General features: G+C 43.2%; 1 protein-coding gene across 2 annotated transcripts in view; it reads left to right on the forward strand.

Annotated features, from left to right (window-relative positions):
* The window catches only part of UBE2K (ubiquitin conjugating enzyme E2 K), an 82418-nt gene that overhangs the window by 45768 nt on the left and 18752 nt on the right, over positions 1-17898 (forward strand). For both annotated transcript variants that reach the window (XM_075930554.2, XM_006129501.5), the window contains 2 exons: positions 7395-7453; positions 12356-12438. In XM_075930554.2, coding sequence (XP_075786669.1) covers positions 7395-7453; positions 12356-12438 — 142 coding nt within the window. The remainder of the gene's footprint in view (positions 1-7394; positions 7454-12355; positions 12439-17898) is intronic.

Here is a 17898-nt window from a genome sequence, read left to right on the forward strand (position 1 = left end):
CAAAATAGTATGGAGCAGAAAAAATGTTAAAAGCATTTTTGTATTTTGAAATCCAGCGGCAGTCTTCTTAGCAGTTCTATAGAGGGAGCTTTTTGCTTCCTTTTCAGATGTTTTGCATAAAAATTGGCCATTTTTGTTTTGCCTGTTTCTCCCTACTCTTTGTCTTCATTTGTATTTAGTGTTCATGTGTGAACTTACTGTGCTGAAATTGTTGGCCATCTTTACCTCACAGACTGTGGTCAACGTAAAGGAACAATGGGTACAGATACGCAAGAGTAGTTTGGCAAGCACTACACTCTTACTCTCTTCTTTTAGTATTTTAGTCAGTATGACTATGCTTTATACTTCATTGTATTGCTCTTTATATAGTGTCATCTGTTGCCTTTTCCAGTCTGCCTTACGAACATAGCGTACATGCTAGTTTGAGTTCAAACTCACGTTTCTGACATGGTTTTTTAAAATCATAAAAAATGTCTTAAAATAATTTTAAAGCATTTCATGCTTGACTGCTAAGCCTATTTTAGATCCTCTCTCCCCAAAGAGCCACTCTTGTTTCTCTTATATTTAGGTGGAATGAGTCAGCAAAACCCTTTTAAATCTTTACCAGCAAGATGTACTGACTAACTTCCATCCACTTCCAATTGTTCTAGGTTCTATACAAAAACATAAAACCTCTTGTCCTTTCTCCAAAAAGTTAAGTCAAGACATACCATGCACACTTTTATTCCTGTGTTCAATTTTTAAATATGCTGTTTCCTTGCCATACCCTAATTTGCTCTTCCATTAATATTGCTTTGTGGTTTGTAACAGTTAGTTGCTTTTTGTCTGCTAGTTTGTAAGCCTTTCCTTAGTGTGTTTATATATTTCAACCCCCTTTCTCATTTTCAACTTTTGTCTCATTTTCTGTCTTAGTTTTTAAAAAGAAATTTACTAATTATGCCAGGAAGATGTTAGGAATTGTGTGATACTGTCTCTGTTCTGTAGGAGGAATGCACTACTAAATTATGCCTAAATCCTGACTATTCTCTTTTGGTATTGTTTTGAATTAAAGCTGTTGACTTAGGTTTAGATTTTTTTATTAAGATTCAGATGGGTGAAAAAAATTCAGCTGGAATCACTCAGTCCTCTTCTGTGTGTGTGTGTGTGGGGGGGGGGGGGGGAAGGAGAGTAAGAAATATATTGTCATTAAGAAATTAAAATGTATGAGAGAGATGGGCTTTTATTACAGTTGTTCTATTACATATAAAGTAACTCCAGTCAGCGAATTTAAATGTTTGCCTCAGAAGATTTCTGTATTTGGAAAGGCACATTGCAGAAAGCGCCAAAAATATGACAGTAACATCTTTGAGAATGGAGAATTTTTACACTGAATAATGTAAGAAACAGGCAGACAGATTCTGTAATCTCTCCTTATTAGTAATGTAGCTTTCCCACGGGGAAAAAAGACAATGACTAGAATTACTGATTTAGACTCTGATCCTGCAATTTACTCCATCCAAGCAGGCCCCGTGTCTATACAGAAATAAGTCTCTGCTTGTCCAGAGTAATTGACAGGATTGGGGCCACATAGACATCTCCTGAATTCTCAGTGGCAAAAGAATTATAGCTAAACTACATATAAAATTTTGCAAAATAAATTGTAAGCATAAACGGGATGAAAACTTTTGGTTTCCAAATAGAATAAGAATAGAGTGATAGAGAATAATCTATACAAGGAATAGTGCTATAGTCTGCAACTTGATGGAAACTCAATATAAATTGTTATATAGATTCTATTAATTTCTTGCAGTGCTGTGGTCCATGAAATTACTGCATGGCAAGCAGTGCAAGAGAAATTGCAAATAGAAAGAATATAGATAAGTTGGTATTGCTTGAAAATACAGAAATATTGGTAGATGATTATAAATGGTACTAACAGTATCTTTGGAATGAGAAATACTTCACTCTCCTAAAGGAGATATTATTAGGAAAAGGGTGGTATCATACTGAAATAGCGACTGCTTGTAGAAATGTTTCTAGCTGGGTACCATATTATAGCAAGAGCTTGGATATCTAAAGCCTATCTAAACCACAAAGTTAGGTTGACATAAGCCACTTTGTGTTGACCTAGATATGCATGTGTTTGTAATGAAATTTGTCTTCCACGGAATATGTACTTCATTATGCCAACATACTGATGCCACCTCCCTGAGCAGTGTACCGCCATGGTTGATGTATGGAGCGCAACATAGTGTGAGTGCTAACCATAACAGTTTTTCAGTAGCTATATCTCAATAACTGACGCTGACGTCTAGTCACAATTGTGAGCTTCACTGTTCAGGTGTCACGTAGACCAGTAGCCCCTTCCTTTAAAACATCTGCAGATTTTTGAAATGCCTTTTCCTGAATGCACAGATGAGTGAGCCCACCTAACATCAATCCCTTGTTGTGTGCAAGTGTCCAGCTGATTATGTGGCTACATGATTCAGATGTTCTTCCTGGAATTGGCAGGAGAAATTGGATCTCCTGGGCCTGTGGGAAGAAGAGACTGTGCATCTTTTAATCACTAGTAGAAATGTTGACATCTACGAGCAGATTGCTTGGGGGATGCAGGAGAAGGGGTACACCAGGGAACAACAGCAGGACACAGGAAAATTCAGGAACTGCAGCAGGCATATCTGAAGGTCAGGGAGGCCAGCAATTGTTTGGGCCCAGATCCACAGACCTGATGGTTTTGCAAAGAGTTCCTGTCTCTGATTTGGTGGAGATCCCATATAACTTCATGGATACCTATGAGGAGCCTGAGTCACAGGCCACTGCTATGAACAGCGAGGAGGAAGAGGATGAGGAAGATGAGAAGTATGGGGGACAAGCAACTGGAGGATTTGGCTGTGCAGCGAACCAGGACTTGTGTTGGTCTCTACCACATTTCTGCAAATTGAGCATTTGAAATCATGATGCAGGGGAAGGAACTTCAGGTAAGTGTGTAAATTAATTTTCCATTACAAGGGATAGTGTCCCCAAATTAGCGGACACAAGATTTCAAGCTTTTGTTAATGTATTTGCACTAGAACAGATAGTGTTACAACCAAGAGAGATCAGGTACTATCTGCTTTTCATTTCCCTGTAGAGCTAGGAAGCCATGTGGAGCAGTTAGATGTCTACAAGGATGACCTTTACATTCTCTTGAGAAATCGCGATGAAACTTCCATAGAGTGCTCTCCCAAAAGTTTCTAGGAATGGCAGCCTTATTTTTCCTCTGCAGTAGGACACTTTCCCATGGTAGGTTGGGATAATTTGGGTAGGCACTGAAGTAGGCTAGTGGCACATAGGCCTGGCAGCACTTTGGAATGTCTGCAGCAGCTGTGCTCTCTCTGCCTTTGTTACTCTCAGTAGTGAGATACCAGCTAATGCCACCACGATCTGTGGAAAATGGTGCCAGTTTTCAGTGCTATTGCCCTATATTCATAGTTTCATGCAGCTGAGCAGTTCTGTCTGTTTCCCTCACTGTAGCTGCAGCTGAGTGTGGCACCAAGATTCAGGAACTCCAAAGCAGAAGTGTCAGTATGCTCATTTTTTAAAAACAGTTTCAGGAAGCAAGGGAAAGGGGGAGTTCTGAATTTTAATGTTTTGTTTTCTATTTCTAATGTCTTCACAATGGTGTCTGTGTTTTATCTGTAGCTGTGGCCATTACAGCTTTGAAGGAATGCCCTTCACACCAGTGGAAGAACTGACTCAGATGAGAAGTAAAAAAGGACACAGTGGACATGTTATGTGAGATCCTTCAAACTAGTGCTGCATTGAACTTTAACAGAGGGCCTGGAAGGTGAATACTGCAGACTGTATGGAGAAAGATGCTGGAAAAAGAGAGTGAGATACACCAGGACATAATGAAACTTCTCTATCCGCAAAGTTCAACAGTCTCAAGCTCACCTGCTGTTGCAGTTAGTGGAGAACTGCAACATGGTACCTTCCTACTATCCCCTCTGCATTCCTCAGAGCCAACATGCTCACTATTCCTGCCATGCCACACTGTGTGAAAGCTTAGACAATCATAGCTTCACATACACTGACCTGCAAGAGTCACAGTTGATGTATATGTAGCTACAGTGGCCATCAGTTTTCATGCCTTTGGGTAGATTTATTAAGGTTAATTTTTTTTAAATTATGATGTATTTTCTCTTAAATTCTTCAGATTAATGAAAACAGCCTCAAAATAGTCTCCTGTTTTGTTTTGAGCATAGTTCATCTTTGTTAATTTTCAAAACATAGAAATAGTAGCCTTGTACATTCGCTATCCATCAGATCACTGCCAAACAGTACAGCAAATGTAAATATACTGCAGATCCCTCCACAGTAATAAGTGGATTGTCATTAAGGCTATAATTCAATCATGGGTATTTTTAGTAAAAGTAATAGACAGGTCATGGGCAACAAACAAATCCATGGAAGATATGGAACCCTAGCTGTCATTAATATATGCACAGATATGCAGTGAAGCACTAGTTAATTCCTAACAGACCCCCAAATTGCCTCTCCAGCCTGAACATAGTACTACAGTAGATTGGAGTCACTTGCTGTTATAGTGTCTGTTCAAGCTCTCTCTAAGCCTTATTAGCTGCTTATTGAGCTTATCTGATGGGCCTTGTGTCTGCCTCTTCAAGCTCAGCAGACAGCTGCTCCACATCTGCCCTCCACCTCTGCTGCAGGTTTTCCTCCTTTGTCACAAATATGCAGGATACAAATGGTAGCTATTAACAGTGAGGTATTTTTTGCACTGAGATCAATAGCACATACAGCTGTCATTCTGCACCTGTTGAGCATGTACTTGACTCTTTCCTTGTTGCTGTTGAGATGGCCAGTGTATGGCTTCATGAGCTGGGGGGGGCATCCGGCTCCCTATTGCCACTATTTGTATTGCAACATCGCCATGGACAATCCAGCAGTCAGGAAAGTCCCTGCTATAGCTTTCTGAGCATTTTCTTAAAGATGTGAGCAGTACCTTCTCTGACCAACCAATACTGATGTCAGTGATGTATCCTTGATGGTCTGCCAACACTTGAGCAACTGTGGAATAGTAGCCCTTTTTGCTGGTATGCTCTTTGGCGTCAGATCGCCTTGCACATTGGGAATGTGCATGCTGCCTATTGCTCCACTGCAGTTTGGGAACCCCACAGCTGAAAATCCATTCATTATGTCCTGAACATTGCCAATGGTCATGGTCCTGCATAGCAGGAGTTAATGATGCTTCACATTTCCATGACAGCAGTCTCTATTTATGGCTTTTCCAGCTCCAGAAGGACATCCCACTGGACTGATATCAGTCTGGCATTGCGAGTTTCCAAAGTGTGATCACCACGTGCCTTTTCATTGTCAGTGCAACTCTATTTGGTGTCCCTGCGCTGGATGTTTGGGGCCAAGCTCAACACACAAATCCAGGATGTGGTCTTGTGCATCTGACAGTGTCTGCAGAACTGTTCATCATCCAAAACCTGTGTTACAAAGTACTCCAAGTCACTGTTTGTTTCTTGGGCTGTGTCCAGACTCAGGGGTTTTTTCGGGAAAAGTAGCCTTTTTCCGAAAAAACTTCACCTGCGTCTAGACTGCAGCTGCGTTCTTTCGAAATTAAATCGAAAGAACGCGGCTTTTCTTTCAACGGCGGTAAACCTCATTTCACGAGGAAGAACTCTTTCTTTCGAAAGTGCTTCTTTCGAAAGAAGGCGTTCTTGAATGTAAATAGGGCTTCTTCGAAAGAGAGCATCCAGACTCACTGGGTGCTTTCTTTCGAAAAAGCGGCTTGCTCTTTCGAAAGTTCCTCGTGCAGTCTAGACGCTCTCTTTCGAAAGAGGCTTGCAGTCTAGACATAGCCTCGGAGACCAGAGGGAGCACTCCATCTGCAGCTGCGCTCAACAGCCCTCTTGAATTGATTCTTGCTGTGTCCCACAGCAAACTGACCACTTGGAAATGGTCTTGTTCTTCTTCAAACTCCACAAATAGTGAAGAATCGTGCATCCTGTGCTTGTCGTGCTTATAATAATAGTGCAGGGAGGTGCAGGCGCCAAGGTTGCATGCTATGTCAGAGATGGCAGACAGCAACATGCTCCACACAGCTTCACGGAAATTTGAAAGTAGTCACACAAATTATAGCACAGAGATACTATGGGATGGAGAACATTACTTACGGGAGCCATTGTTCTTAGTTACAACTGCAAGATTAATTTTTGCCCCACTATGCATTGCTACAACTACCCAAAAGACTGTGTGCTGAATGATGTTGCACACTGTGATATCTAACACCCTTGCTGAACATGTGCTGCATTGATTCAAGATAAGTCTGCAAGGGCACAAACTAACTGGCAGCTGGATGTCAATATAGCTTATAATGTAGACAGACCTTTGATTACCTTTATTATATGTCCCAACCTTGCAAACACATTAGTAGCACCATTGAGTTTATGGGGATTATTTATAGGTAAGTATTTGCAGAATTGGAGCTATAATAACTGGGTAAGTGGGCTAGAGCAGGAGTTCTCAACCTTTTTCATTCCAGCCTCCCTTCCCCCCAACACGCTATACAAACTCCAAAGCTCATCTGTGCCACAATAGCAGTTTTTCTGAATATAAAAGCTAGGGCCAGCATTAGGAGGGTAGCAAACAGGGCAGTTGCTTGGGGCCCCATGCCAGAGGGAGCCTTGTGAAGCTCACTTGCTCTGGCTTTGGTGGAGGTGGGGCTCCACCCTCACTAAAGCCTGCCCTGCTTGGTGGACCTCCAGAAACATGTTTGCAGACCCCAAGGCGCCTTGTCCCTTGACTGAGAGCAGCTGGTATATAGCATGGGGTGAATTCAAGTGCTGGGAACTATTCTTTCAAAGCATATTGAAGAACTTTAAAAGCTTATAAGGACTCCGTTTTTACACCGTAGAATTAATTTTGATTTAGTATTTTCAAGAAAGAACTTGAAGGGTATCAAGTCTCAAAGTGAAAGGAATAATTCTTTTAATATGTGTTTCATACCACTGGGCATCATTACATGGGATACAATTTATTTTTATTTTAGTATCTGTTTTTTGGGTATTCCAACTTTTTAAATGAATGTCTGTTTGTGTGAAACAAAGGTGTTCTGACAAGGAAAATGAAATTGGCAATAAACAAATTGGAAATTAGAAATGGATTTGTATACAATGTGGGAATATGACTTCAATAATAAATAAGCATTTATGTTTGTGTTTATGTGCATTTAAAAGCTAGAACATATTGCTCACTGGATGAACTTCTTTTGGATATAAATACATGACTTGATAGTATTCATGTAGAGTAAATAGAGAATCACATTTATTTCACTCTGTTTTGAAATCATAGTATGTTCACGCTCTTGAAATAAGTATAATCTTTCACTTGTGTTTTGATTCTTGCAGGAGGGAGGTATCAATTAGAAATAAAAATTCCAGAAACATATCCCTTCAATCCACCTAAGGTACTGCAAACATTTTTGTGGCTGTCTTTCTTAATGTCATGTCATCTGTTGTATTTTTGTGCAGTAGACTTCTTCTTCAGTATTTTCTTTTTTGAGCGTGAGTCCTTGTTTGCTATTTTCTAATGCTTTCTGGGTAGTCAAAGGCAAAACAAACATGCAGCTTCTTAGATCATTTCCTGGCAAGAATCTGTCTGATAAACCAGTTTGAAAATTGCTCTTACTTGAATATTATTCATATTCAAAATGGAAGGTTGAATCTTGTTTTTTAAGAAAAACTATAGCAGGACCATATTATGTACTCTGAGTAAAGAAGTAACATATTCCTTGTGCTTCATATGTTTTATTTGGTTTGATCTTAACATTTCAGGTCTATGGTAATAATTAAACTATGGATGGCTGTTTCAGTTCTGCTGTGACTTGAGTAAATATCATATTCAGGGTAGTCATACTGCAGCTGTTTCAGTGGAAAAGACAAGAATCCACTCACTTTCATTCTGTTGTCATTTGAGAAAATGATGATCATCAGACTTAGGTTTGGAACTGTTTGCAAGGGAGGAAAGCTCCCCCAAAGAGAGAAAAGAATAATAGAAGCCATCCTGACAACAGCTAAGAAATTCTGGGGTGAAGGAAGTACAAATACCAACACGTTGAGAGTACGCTCCTATCTTCTAGCTGCCAGGCGTATGTGGGCTTCAGGTTTATTGGACCCCAACTAGCTGGAAGTGGATTCAAAGCCTCCCAAAAAGGCTTTATTTGTATCTATAGATATAGATATAGCAATGGTAGCTCTTTTCTTCTTAAATCTTGATGGGGCGTTGAGTGTGACCTTTTCACCTAGATATTTCCATTGAACTGTAACAATGTGGGCTGTCTCTACGCCTCATTGGATAAGCTGTGTGGTACCATCGCTCAGGTTCCCTTTTGAAACCTACTTCACACTCCCCTTGTATTAAGGCAGATCATTGTGTCCAGGTTCTACGCCATATGAGACATTAGGTTCTTCAGTCTCACATAATTAGTCTTTAGGCCTTGGATCTGTGCTCTAATTGTTGTCCAAATGACCACAAACTCAAAAGGGAAAACAAAACTTTCTATCCAGTTATGATGCATAGGGCTTAACCACCTATAGCAGCCTCTCAAATGTAGCCACTGTGGCCTCATTTGGCCTCCAGGGGCTTTTCTTGCAGACACAGCCTCCTTGGCTGCTATGGGAGGGGAGGCGTAAAGAAACAGCCTCTTCCCCTCCATGCTGCTCTTGGAGGAACTGCCTTGGGGTTGATTTCTAGGGCTGTCATCAAGGATTGCACCCCCCCTCCCCGCAAACACCTGGGGCACAATGCTGGAGAAGCAGGCCGTCAAGAAAGTTTCCCACCTTCCCAGGAGCTATGATATGAGGTCCAGGCTTTGCACTTCAGCCTTGGGTTGACAGGGGAGCAGGCTCTGACCCTGGGGCTTTGGACTCCACTCGTGGGCTTCTGCTGTACATCTTTGGGCTCCACCTTCCAGCTTCAAGGCTTTAGTCTGCAGCACTCTGCTGTTTCCCTTGGTCCCCTCCCCCCCGCCCATGGCTTAATTTGTCCCCAGGCTAGCCAGGGTTGAGTAAGTCTGCTGTGAAAAGTGACACTTGTATGTTGGTTACAGTACTTTTCACAGCAGACTTACTAAGGTTGGCACCCTCAGGACTTGAGTTTTCCTGAACCACGGAATTTGCTGGATCAGGAGAGGTCAGTGCTCCCCTGTTGGCTGCTCTGCTCCTGGGCTCCTCTCCCGTGGGCTCTTTGCCCTGCCGTTGGCCCCGCTAATGCTGGCCTGGCATGGGCTCTCCATCCTCCTGCCTGCACACATCCTCTTTCCCAGCCGGAACAGCCTGGGTGCTGATGGCCACGCTGCCATAGGGTGTTCCCCAGGGTTCCCGGGCTGGGGCCACCCAGCCGCCGCAAGCCTCGCTGCTGGTGGTTCCACAGCTGAGATCTCCCAGCCACACTGTGCTGCTGCTAAGGCTAACCCTGCTACCCCAGGAACCTCCCTGGGATTCCACAGCTGGAGTTGGCCACCTCTGCCAGCCTGGCTTCAGCCCCGGGTTCCGCGGTTGGGGCTGCACAATTTGTCTCCGCTCCCATCAGGGGTATATTGGGGTTTCCAGATGGGGCCGCCTGGCTGCCACCTGTTTTGCTGGGTGGCAGTTCCTGACCGAGCTGCCTGCCGTCGGAAGCTCCGCTGCAACTGGAGTTTCCCCCATTGGGGCCGAGATTCCCCACCCACGTGTCCCAGCTGATGCCAGGGGTTCCTTGGCTGGGGGAGGAGTTCCCCAGCTGCTGCTTAGTTCAGCTGCTGCTGGCCCAGCTGGGGCTCCCCAGCCTTGTGTTCTCTCAGCTGGGTTCTGTTCCCATCTCCAGGGCTCGGATGTTGCCGGACAAGAGAGTCCTGGGATTTGGGAGGTTCAGCCTCTAGCTAGGAATAAATAAATTACAATCATTTGGACATACATGTTTATATTTTCCTAAAACTAATTAAGTATTTTAGGGAATGTGTGAGAGAGGACACCAAAACATTTGTACTGAGAACCTCTAATGTAGAGGCTTTGTTCCTCAGAGACTACTACAAAGTGACTGTATCTGCTGCCCCATTTCAGCAGAGCCACTTGCTAGCTTTTGTAATAGACCCCTTTCCCAGCTGGGTCCAATAATTGATCACGGCTGCCTCATCCTAGGTCTTTGGCCTTTAAAGGCACAAGGCACCATCTTTATTTTAGTCTTGCTGGCAAGTTGTCTTGATAAAACTCTTAAAGATTTTTCACTCGTGGGGGGGGGGGAGTCTCAAGTTTCATCCTTGTAGAACAGACTGTAATGTAACCACTTCTTAGTGGACTGATCATATTATGGTTCTCCTACCGACTTAAATCACACACCAATTGATGATTGCCATACATTCTTCTTGCAGTTACACTCATTCTTTGCAGGATTAGAATTATGTGACATGAGGAGTGTATTGAATATGTCCATGTACTGTTTTTCTCTCCTGTGCAAATGTTACTGTATTTCCCAGTTCTCTCTCCTCCTTTTACATACACACAAATCATTGCTCCATTTAAATTCCCTGGATCATTCCTGCCCAGATTTGCTATTTAGACCCTGATTCTTCCTCTTCCCTACTTTTACAAACCTTAAAAACCCTGTTCCTTGTGCTTTCTGCAGGTCTCATACTTCTGTCAGCTCCTTCTCCCCACTCTGTACTCCTGCCTTCTAGCGAGATCCCTGGAATTAGTGGCTCTTCATCCATGCCTCTGATTCCTTACCTAGTCCCACTCCCAAACCCAGATTCTTGTTTCCTAGTTTTCTCAGTCCTTTAAAGCACCGCTTTGGACTGGATTCTGATTGCTTCACTGTGGCATGTATATGGAGGGCTTGACTTCCTGGGGCAGGTGGCTTCTAGTTTTGATACTGTGGATGACTTTTTTTAGCATCTGGAGTGAGAATGCCTAGAGGAGAAGGAAGTGTCAACTTCCACTCCTGATAGCTCCTTTCTTCCACATGTGTCCTGGAATTGAAACAAGGAGTGGACGCAGCAGCCACAGGGATCTGTGGACCACAGCTTAGTAATTCCTACACTAAGGCTTGGTAGTCTCTGTTACCAACATTTGTTGAAGGGTTGCTTAGATCTCAGTGCACAGATGTTTAGACTTATTGTAAACCCTGGGAATGTGGTTTTGCAATTCTTTATTCGTTAAATGCAGGCCCGTATGCAGGAATTTCAGGTGGGGGGTGTTTGTAAATGTGGACCACAAGGGTATGAATGGACCCCCCCCCCATTGTTCCCCAGGTAAGTGGGGAAATCAGCCCTAACCAGGGGCAGATGACTGTTTTGCGGGGCCCTGGGCAGCATAACTCCGCGGGGCCCCCCCTTTGCCATGGCGCATGCGCCGTGACGCCATGCGCATGAGCGGTGGTGCCACGGCACATGTGCAGGGCTTTTTTAAGCGCAGGGCCTGGGGCGGCCGCCCCGTTCACCCTGCCCTATATCTGCCCCTGGCCCTAACCTTCCCCCAGCTGATCAGAGCATTGGGGAGGGAGGCTTGGGCAGCTTGCTGCTCCTGCTGTCCCCTGGCTGGCCAGACCATGCTTACTGGGAGGACCATGGGAGTGCTTTTGCACTCTAAGCACCCCCCTGTGTATGGGCCTGAAATATGTGCTCATTAGCCCTTTTTGGCAGGGTTTGAGGTCAGGCTGATCTGCGTGGGGCTCCATGTATAGTCTACATTTGCTAGTTAATTCTTTATGCTAGTGTTCACAACTCTCTCTCCTCTGAAGCTTTGCTATCCTGCCCAGAATGTACTTTGTCAGCTAATAATTTCTCATAGTAAATGAAGAATAATGCTTAGCACATAGCTCTTTATATATTTACAGATGTTAATAATGGCTCCATTCTCAAACTCAGACCATACTTTATGTTCTGTGAAGGTAGTGCTAATATGCTCTTATCTGAAGTTTATTTATACATTGATGCTGAGAGTGGTAGAAAAGGCCTTAAAGCAGAGTTGCTTTGTGTGGCTTAGGAGATCTCTTTATATCTAATGGAAGATGAGGAAGGGTCTCTGTGTCAAATTGGAAAGAGGGCCTTTGTCCTAGCCCTGGGATCCTATTTTCTCTGGATGGAACAAGATTCCTGACTAAAAGATTTCCACAAAAATTTACTAGTGATTACTGGTGGCATATGCTATTTCATGTGTATCTTGTGTTCTACGGTGCCCCAGGTCTATCTTAAATTAGTATTTTTTCTTTCTAAAATTAATTCAAATAATTTATTGTATGTGGTATTCCAACTTTTTTAAAAGTTATTTTGAATGTCATATCGTTTGTAGTATGTTTAATAGCAATATAAAAAAAATCTTATCTTGTATTGTAGGTGCGGTTTATCACCAAAATATGGCATCCTAACATTAGCTCGGTCACTGGGGCCATTTGTTTGGATATCCTGAAAGATCAATGGTAAGATACTCCATGCAGTTCACAGAATTGAACACTTAAAACTAACAGACCTGACCTAGAGAATGGGCAAAAGTACATATTGCTCTTTGCTTGACAACTATAATTTCTAATGTATGGCCCCAGAGTTTTATGAACATTCTCGAAGCTTATAAATACTTTCATATAGTATTTTGAGTTGCAGATAGTATTTTTATGAAATAGGCTTCTTTTTTTTTAAAGTACTAAATAAACATATACCTTTCATAAAAGAGAAGCCAGGAGAAAAGTTCAGGTATTATTAAGGCACATAGATAAAAGATGAATGTCTAATTTAAAGTGTAAATACATGTTTTGTGGTGTTCATATTCCCTTTATGCACAAATTCCCCACCAAACCCTTCAGTAACGTATATTAAAAATCCTTCATTGTGGGTCCCTTTGTTGCTGTATTTGCCTCACCTAATGGCCAGCTCAGGTACAAACACCACAGCAAATTGAAATACTTTTGAACCTCTTTAATGTGACAGCTTTGGGAAATGGGTTATGCCAAATTATGGAATTTTCCTGACCATGGATATTTGTCATAATGAAGGGTGCTGGGGGTGGTGATGTGGTGTCTGGGATGGCGGGTGCAAGAATGTGCTGGGAGGGAGGATGCAGGAGTGTGCTGGAGGATGGAGGTCCTGGGAGGGGAGGGTGTGTGTGAAGGGGATGGGGCTGCAGTATCTGGGTGTGAGGGGAATAGGGGTGGGGCATTTAGCTGGCACTCTGCTCTTGGGGTGGGGCATATGTGGCTCCATGACTCCTCCCCCCCCCCCCCCCCAGTGTCCCAGGCACCGACCCTTACTCACTATGGGAGCAGTGGGGGAAAAAGCCTCTAGACCAGCGCTTCTCTGCACTGCTGTTCCCCTACAGCTGGGAGGGGGAGTGAGAGCAGCAGCACACACAGCCGCTTCATCCTCCTCCTACCAGGGTCCGAAACATGGGTGTTCCCAGATCAGGCTGCCAGCTTGACCAGGGATTAAACCATGGACCTACGTAGCAGAAAGCTTGCACTAAGGAGTTTGGCTTTGTAGATGGAGGGTGTAACATTCTCATCCTCTGTGGATCAGGCACAGAGAAGACACAATGCACATAAAGTGGGTTACCCTAAAAGTTAACAAGTTAACTGGCAGGGTACGGTGATACCATTTAGTGTAGGAGTTGGCAGCCTTTTCAAATCAAAGAGCCAAACTACATCAAAATTTAGAACAAGTAATCAACAAAGAGCTGTATAAGAATGCTCATTTGTATGACTGAAAATATACAACTTAATATTATTGATAATTGACATAATTAATAATAGCATAAATGAAACATACTCACAGACTTTATTTAATGGTACTTCTGTTGCTTCATGTTTTCACACATTTTAAAATTTACATCATAACTGGTCAAATCCAGCTTCATGCACACCTTCAGGCTGTCTTTTGTCAATTTTATGGTGCAGGAGTTTGGATTGAAGTGTATGAGGGGCTCAGGGCGGAGGGGTTGGATGTATGATTGGCTCAGGGTGCAGGCTCGGGGTGTGTGGGTGGTGCAGGAGTGTTATCGCAGGGGACTGGAAATGTGGGGGTAAGAGGGGCTCAGGGTTCGGGTGTATGGGGGGTGCAGGAGTTTTATGCTGTAGCGAGATGGGGGCTGGGCCCTAATTGGGGGCTTGTTGACCAGACTTCATTTTTAAATAAAGTAAAATATTATGTTCAACACAAAAAGTTTCAACATTGTCTTTATTTACTGGTGGAGAACATTTTTGGGTTAGGGTCCACTCTCCCACAGAAAAATCAGATAAGGACCATACAAGCAAGAAGCAAAAAGTGGCCCCCAACTGACACCTCACTCCCATGGTACTCCAGGCTCATGGGGATGGGGTAGGGCAGGGCAGGGAGGACGAAGGTTCAAGGTCTCAGGCCAGGTTAACCCTTCTGGAATTCCAGGTTTAGTGGATTTTGTGCCCCCGCTCCCCTCGGCTCGGGGTGGGGCCAAAAATAAGGGATCCAGTGTGTGGGACAAAGCTGCCATGGAGTGGGATAAGGATAGGGTGCAGAATCTGGGTGGGGGAGAGGGTTCAGGAGTAAACTGGGAGTAGGTATCTGGCCAGGGGAGAAGGGCAGGAGCCAGGCTGCTGGTGGGTGTGTGGCCAGGGGAGAGGGAGCAGGAGCAGGGTGCTGGTGGGTGTCTGGCCAGGGGTTTGGATTGTCTCTGGCCAGGGTATTGTGGTGCAGTATCTGGGAGGGAGCCAGCTAGGCTCCCCCAGCCAGCCGAAAAACTAACTCTCACTCCCAGCCCCTGCTCACGGCCCCCCAGGCAGCCCCGCCTCCTGTTTTGTCCTGCTTCCAGGCCCAAGGTGGTGTTTGTCGTCACCTGGTCCTCAGAACCTGAGAGACTGACATACCTCCACAGTGAGTCATATCCAGCCTCTCCCTCCTTATCCAGATAGTGCTGCAGTGCCCAGGGAAACTGAGGAGCACACACAGAGTCACTGAAGAGCAGAATAGGACAGTAGGAATCACTCACACACAACAAAGCAAACAGTGAAGGCAACAGGACTACGAAAGTGGACAAAATCCCCATTGTCACAGTGGGATAGTAGTAGGGTACAGGATCTGGCTGGGAATGAGGGTACAGTGTATGGCCAGGAGGGAGAGTGCAGGAGCAGGTTGGTGGTAGGGTGTAGTGGCTGGAGTGTGTGCGTGTGCATAGTGAGTAGGGGGTGCAGCCCCCCTAATAATTCTTAAAATACCATTTGTCTTTTTGACTGCTACTGCACATTGAGAGGAAGTTTTCATAATGACACCAAGATATTCTCAGCAGTAAAAGAGAATTACTAATTAGTTTCATTAGTAGCCTCATGGGGAAAGGAGATTGTCAAAGACTTTTGAAAATCCAGATAGATTGTCTTCTGGTTCTCCTTTATCCACTATTTTGCTGGCATGCTCAGAATATCAAGACCAGTTTTTTAAAATATGTGACCATATTTAAACACTTAAATATGTCACAAGATCACAAAAGTGCCAAACACCCAACCGCTCTCTAAAAATTGAAATTCAGGAATTTTCCTTAACAGAAGTTATGCTTATTTTTCCTATTATGAAATAGATATAGGTGATTTGACATCTGTGACAGAGCCTATTCTTTATTTGTTGAAAGATGTGGGCTTTTATAGGTATTTCTGCATGCTTGGAAAGAGTGTGTGTGTGTGTGTGTGTGTGTGTGGGTGTGTGTGTCTGTGTGTATATATAATTTGTGTTCCTTAATTAGTATCTGTCTTCAAAAAGGGTTGCCTTTGTGGATAATGCACGGTCATTGAACCTAGGTCTCCTGACTCAATTTCATTTCTGCTATAGTCCCTGTCAGTGTTGTCAGCACTTGCAATATTTGAATGTTTTTTTCCCCCCTGGACCCAGCTTTGGGAGTCCAATGATTACATAAGAATTTCACTTTTAAATTAAAAGCAAGATAAGCTTCTGTCCCTCATCCCTGCAGATGAAAGTCGAAAAATGTGAAACATAAAGGATAGGAATCAGAAGGCAGATAAAGAACCAAACTTTTATTATTTTTTTAAAACTTATGTGTTTTGAGGCCTGACTTGTGATAGTTGAACACTTGACATTGATAGTACTGGATGTTGGGCAAGTCACTTAACCTATCTGTGTTTCAGATAACCATATGTAAAATATTGATATTTTTCTTCTGATTTGAGAATGATGCATCTGTCTATATTGAAAGTCATTTAGAGGCTGGGCAGCCTCTCACTATATGATCTCAGTAGGGCACCAATTTCATTTAGGGCATGGAGATGCTACTGTAATGCTATAGTTCTTTATGAAACAGAAAACAGGACTATGTAGCATTTTAAAGACTAACAACACGGTTTATTAGGTGATAGCTTTCGTGGGCCAGACCCACTTCCTCAGATCAAATTGTGGAAGAAAATTTTCTTCCACAATTTGATCTGAGGAAGTGGGTCTGGCCCACAAAAGCCATCACCTAATAAACCTTCTTGTTAGTCTTTAAAGTGCTACATAGTCGTGTCTTTTGTTTCAGCTAGACTAGACTAACACGGCTACATCTCTATTATAGTTCTTAATAGCACTCTATTTGGAAGAGTTGGGGAAGAATCTTCCAGAAAGTCACTGTTTATTTCTTTTCCATCACTGCTGTTCAAAGATTTATGTTATAGCGGCCACATAAGTGTAGCTTCTCACTGAGTCCATTCATAGTATTTCAGGTCATAGGTAGTTGCTTGAAAGAGGTCCCTAATTGGCTTGATGGAAAAGATAGGCTTCTAAGTTACCTGTGTGGTTATAGGTAGGCTCTGTTGATGGATGAACTCCACCCAGTTCTTTTTAAATAGCTTGGTGTAAGGTTAAATGAGTATTTTGGTTGCATAGGATTACTGTCCAGCTCAAGAAAGTAGTTGCTGGACCAGTATGAATAGTGATAATATTGTTTTTAAATTGTTTACTGTGCTACAGAATTAATTTTACAATGACATTTGTTAATTTTAACTGAGAAATGTCACAATTCCTTTATGCATGCGAGTGGGAGGCAGGGCTGCATTTTAAAAAGTGACAGTCCTAAAAAAACCTTGATTTTATGTTTTGTGACTTGGAGCACTATTTAAAGTAGAATGGACAGTTATCAGGCTTGGAAGCCATGGAAAGCGGAGTAATCCAGCAGCCTACTTCACTCTGCCCTTTCTCAGCTGGGTCACTCTGCTTTACTGAATTGGCTAGAAAAGGAGTACCTCAGCCACAGCCTGCTCCACTTCCCCACTTCCCTGAGTGACATGGCTGGGAGCTGGCTCAGAAGAGTGCAGTGGCTGGGGCCAGTTTGCTCAGCTTCTTGCTGCTGTGGTGAATGCTAGGGCACCCAACTGCTGCTGCTTGTCTCCCTGCTAATCCTGCCTCCCCCAGGTCATATTGCCTGGAGGAAGAAGCATAATGGGGGTGAGAATAGGCAGGGTGGGAGTAGAAAGGCGTGAGGTCTGGAGGGAAAGGGGAGGTTGTCCCAGGCCCCACACTCCCCAGAGATTGCCCTGAAATAGTGTGCATATACCAGAGGTGTCCAAACTTTTTTCAAAGAGGGCCAGATTTGATGAAGTGAACATGCATGAGGGCCGACCATTTTGCCTGACATTCTTTGAACCATTAAAATTAAATGCAAATTAACTATTTTATGCAAAGTTTATTGCAAACGGCATACTTTTCATTTCGTCACATGGATGACAAATCTAAACAGGTGTTAAATCACTCTGCCTTTCATATCTGAAGGCCAGATGAAAAAAAAATCCAGGAAGCTGAAATATATGTCAGGAACATTGTAAAGTACATTACATATTATTGGTAATAAAGGTTGTCTGTCAACTTTTAAGTTCAAAAAATATGAACAGGAACATAACACCAAGTATATATGTTGTGTCCAAATATATTTATAACTG

Source organism: Pelodiscus sinensis, chromosome 4, assembly GCF_052426305.1.
Source record: "Pelodiscus sinensis isolate ZL-2025 chromosome 4, ASM5242630v1, whole genome shotgun sequence".
Classification (NCBI taxonomy): Eukaryota; Metazoa; Chordata; order Testudines; family Trionychidae; genus Pelodiscus; species Pelodiscus sinensis.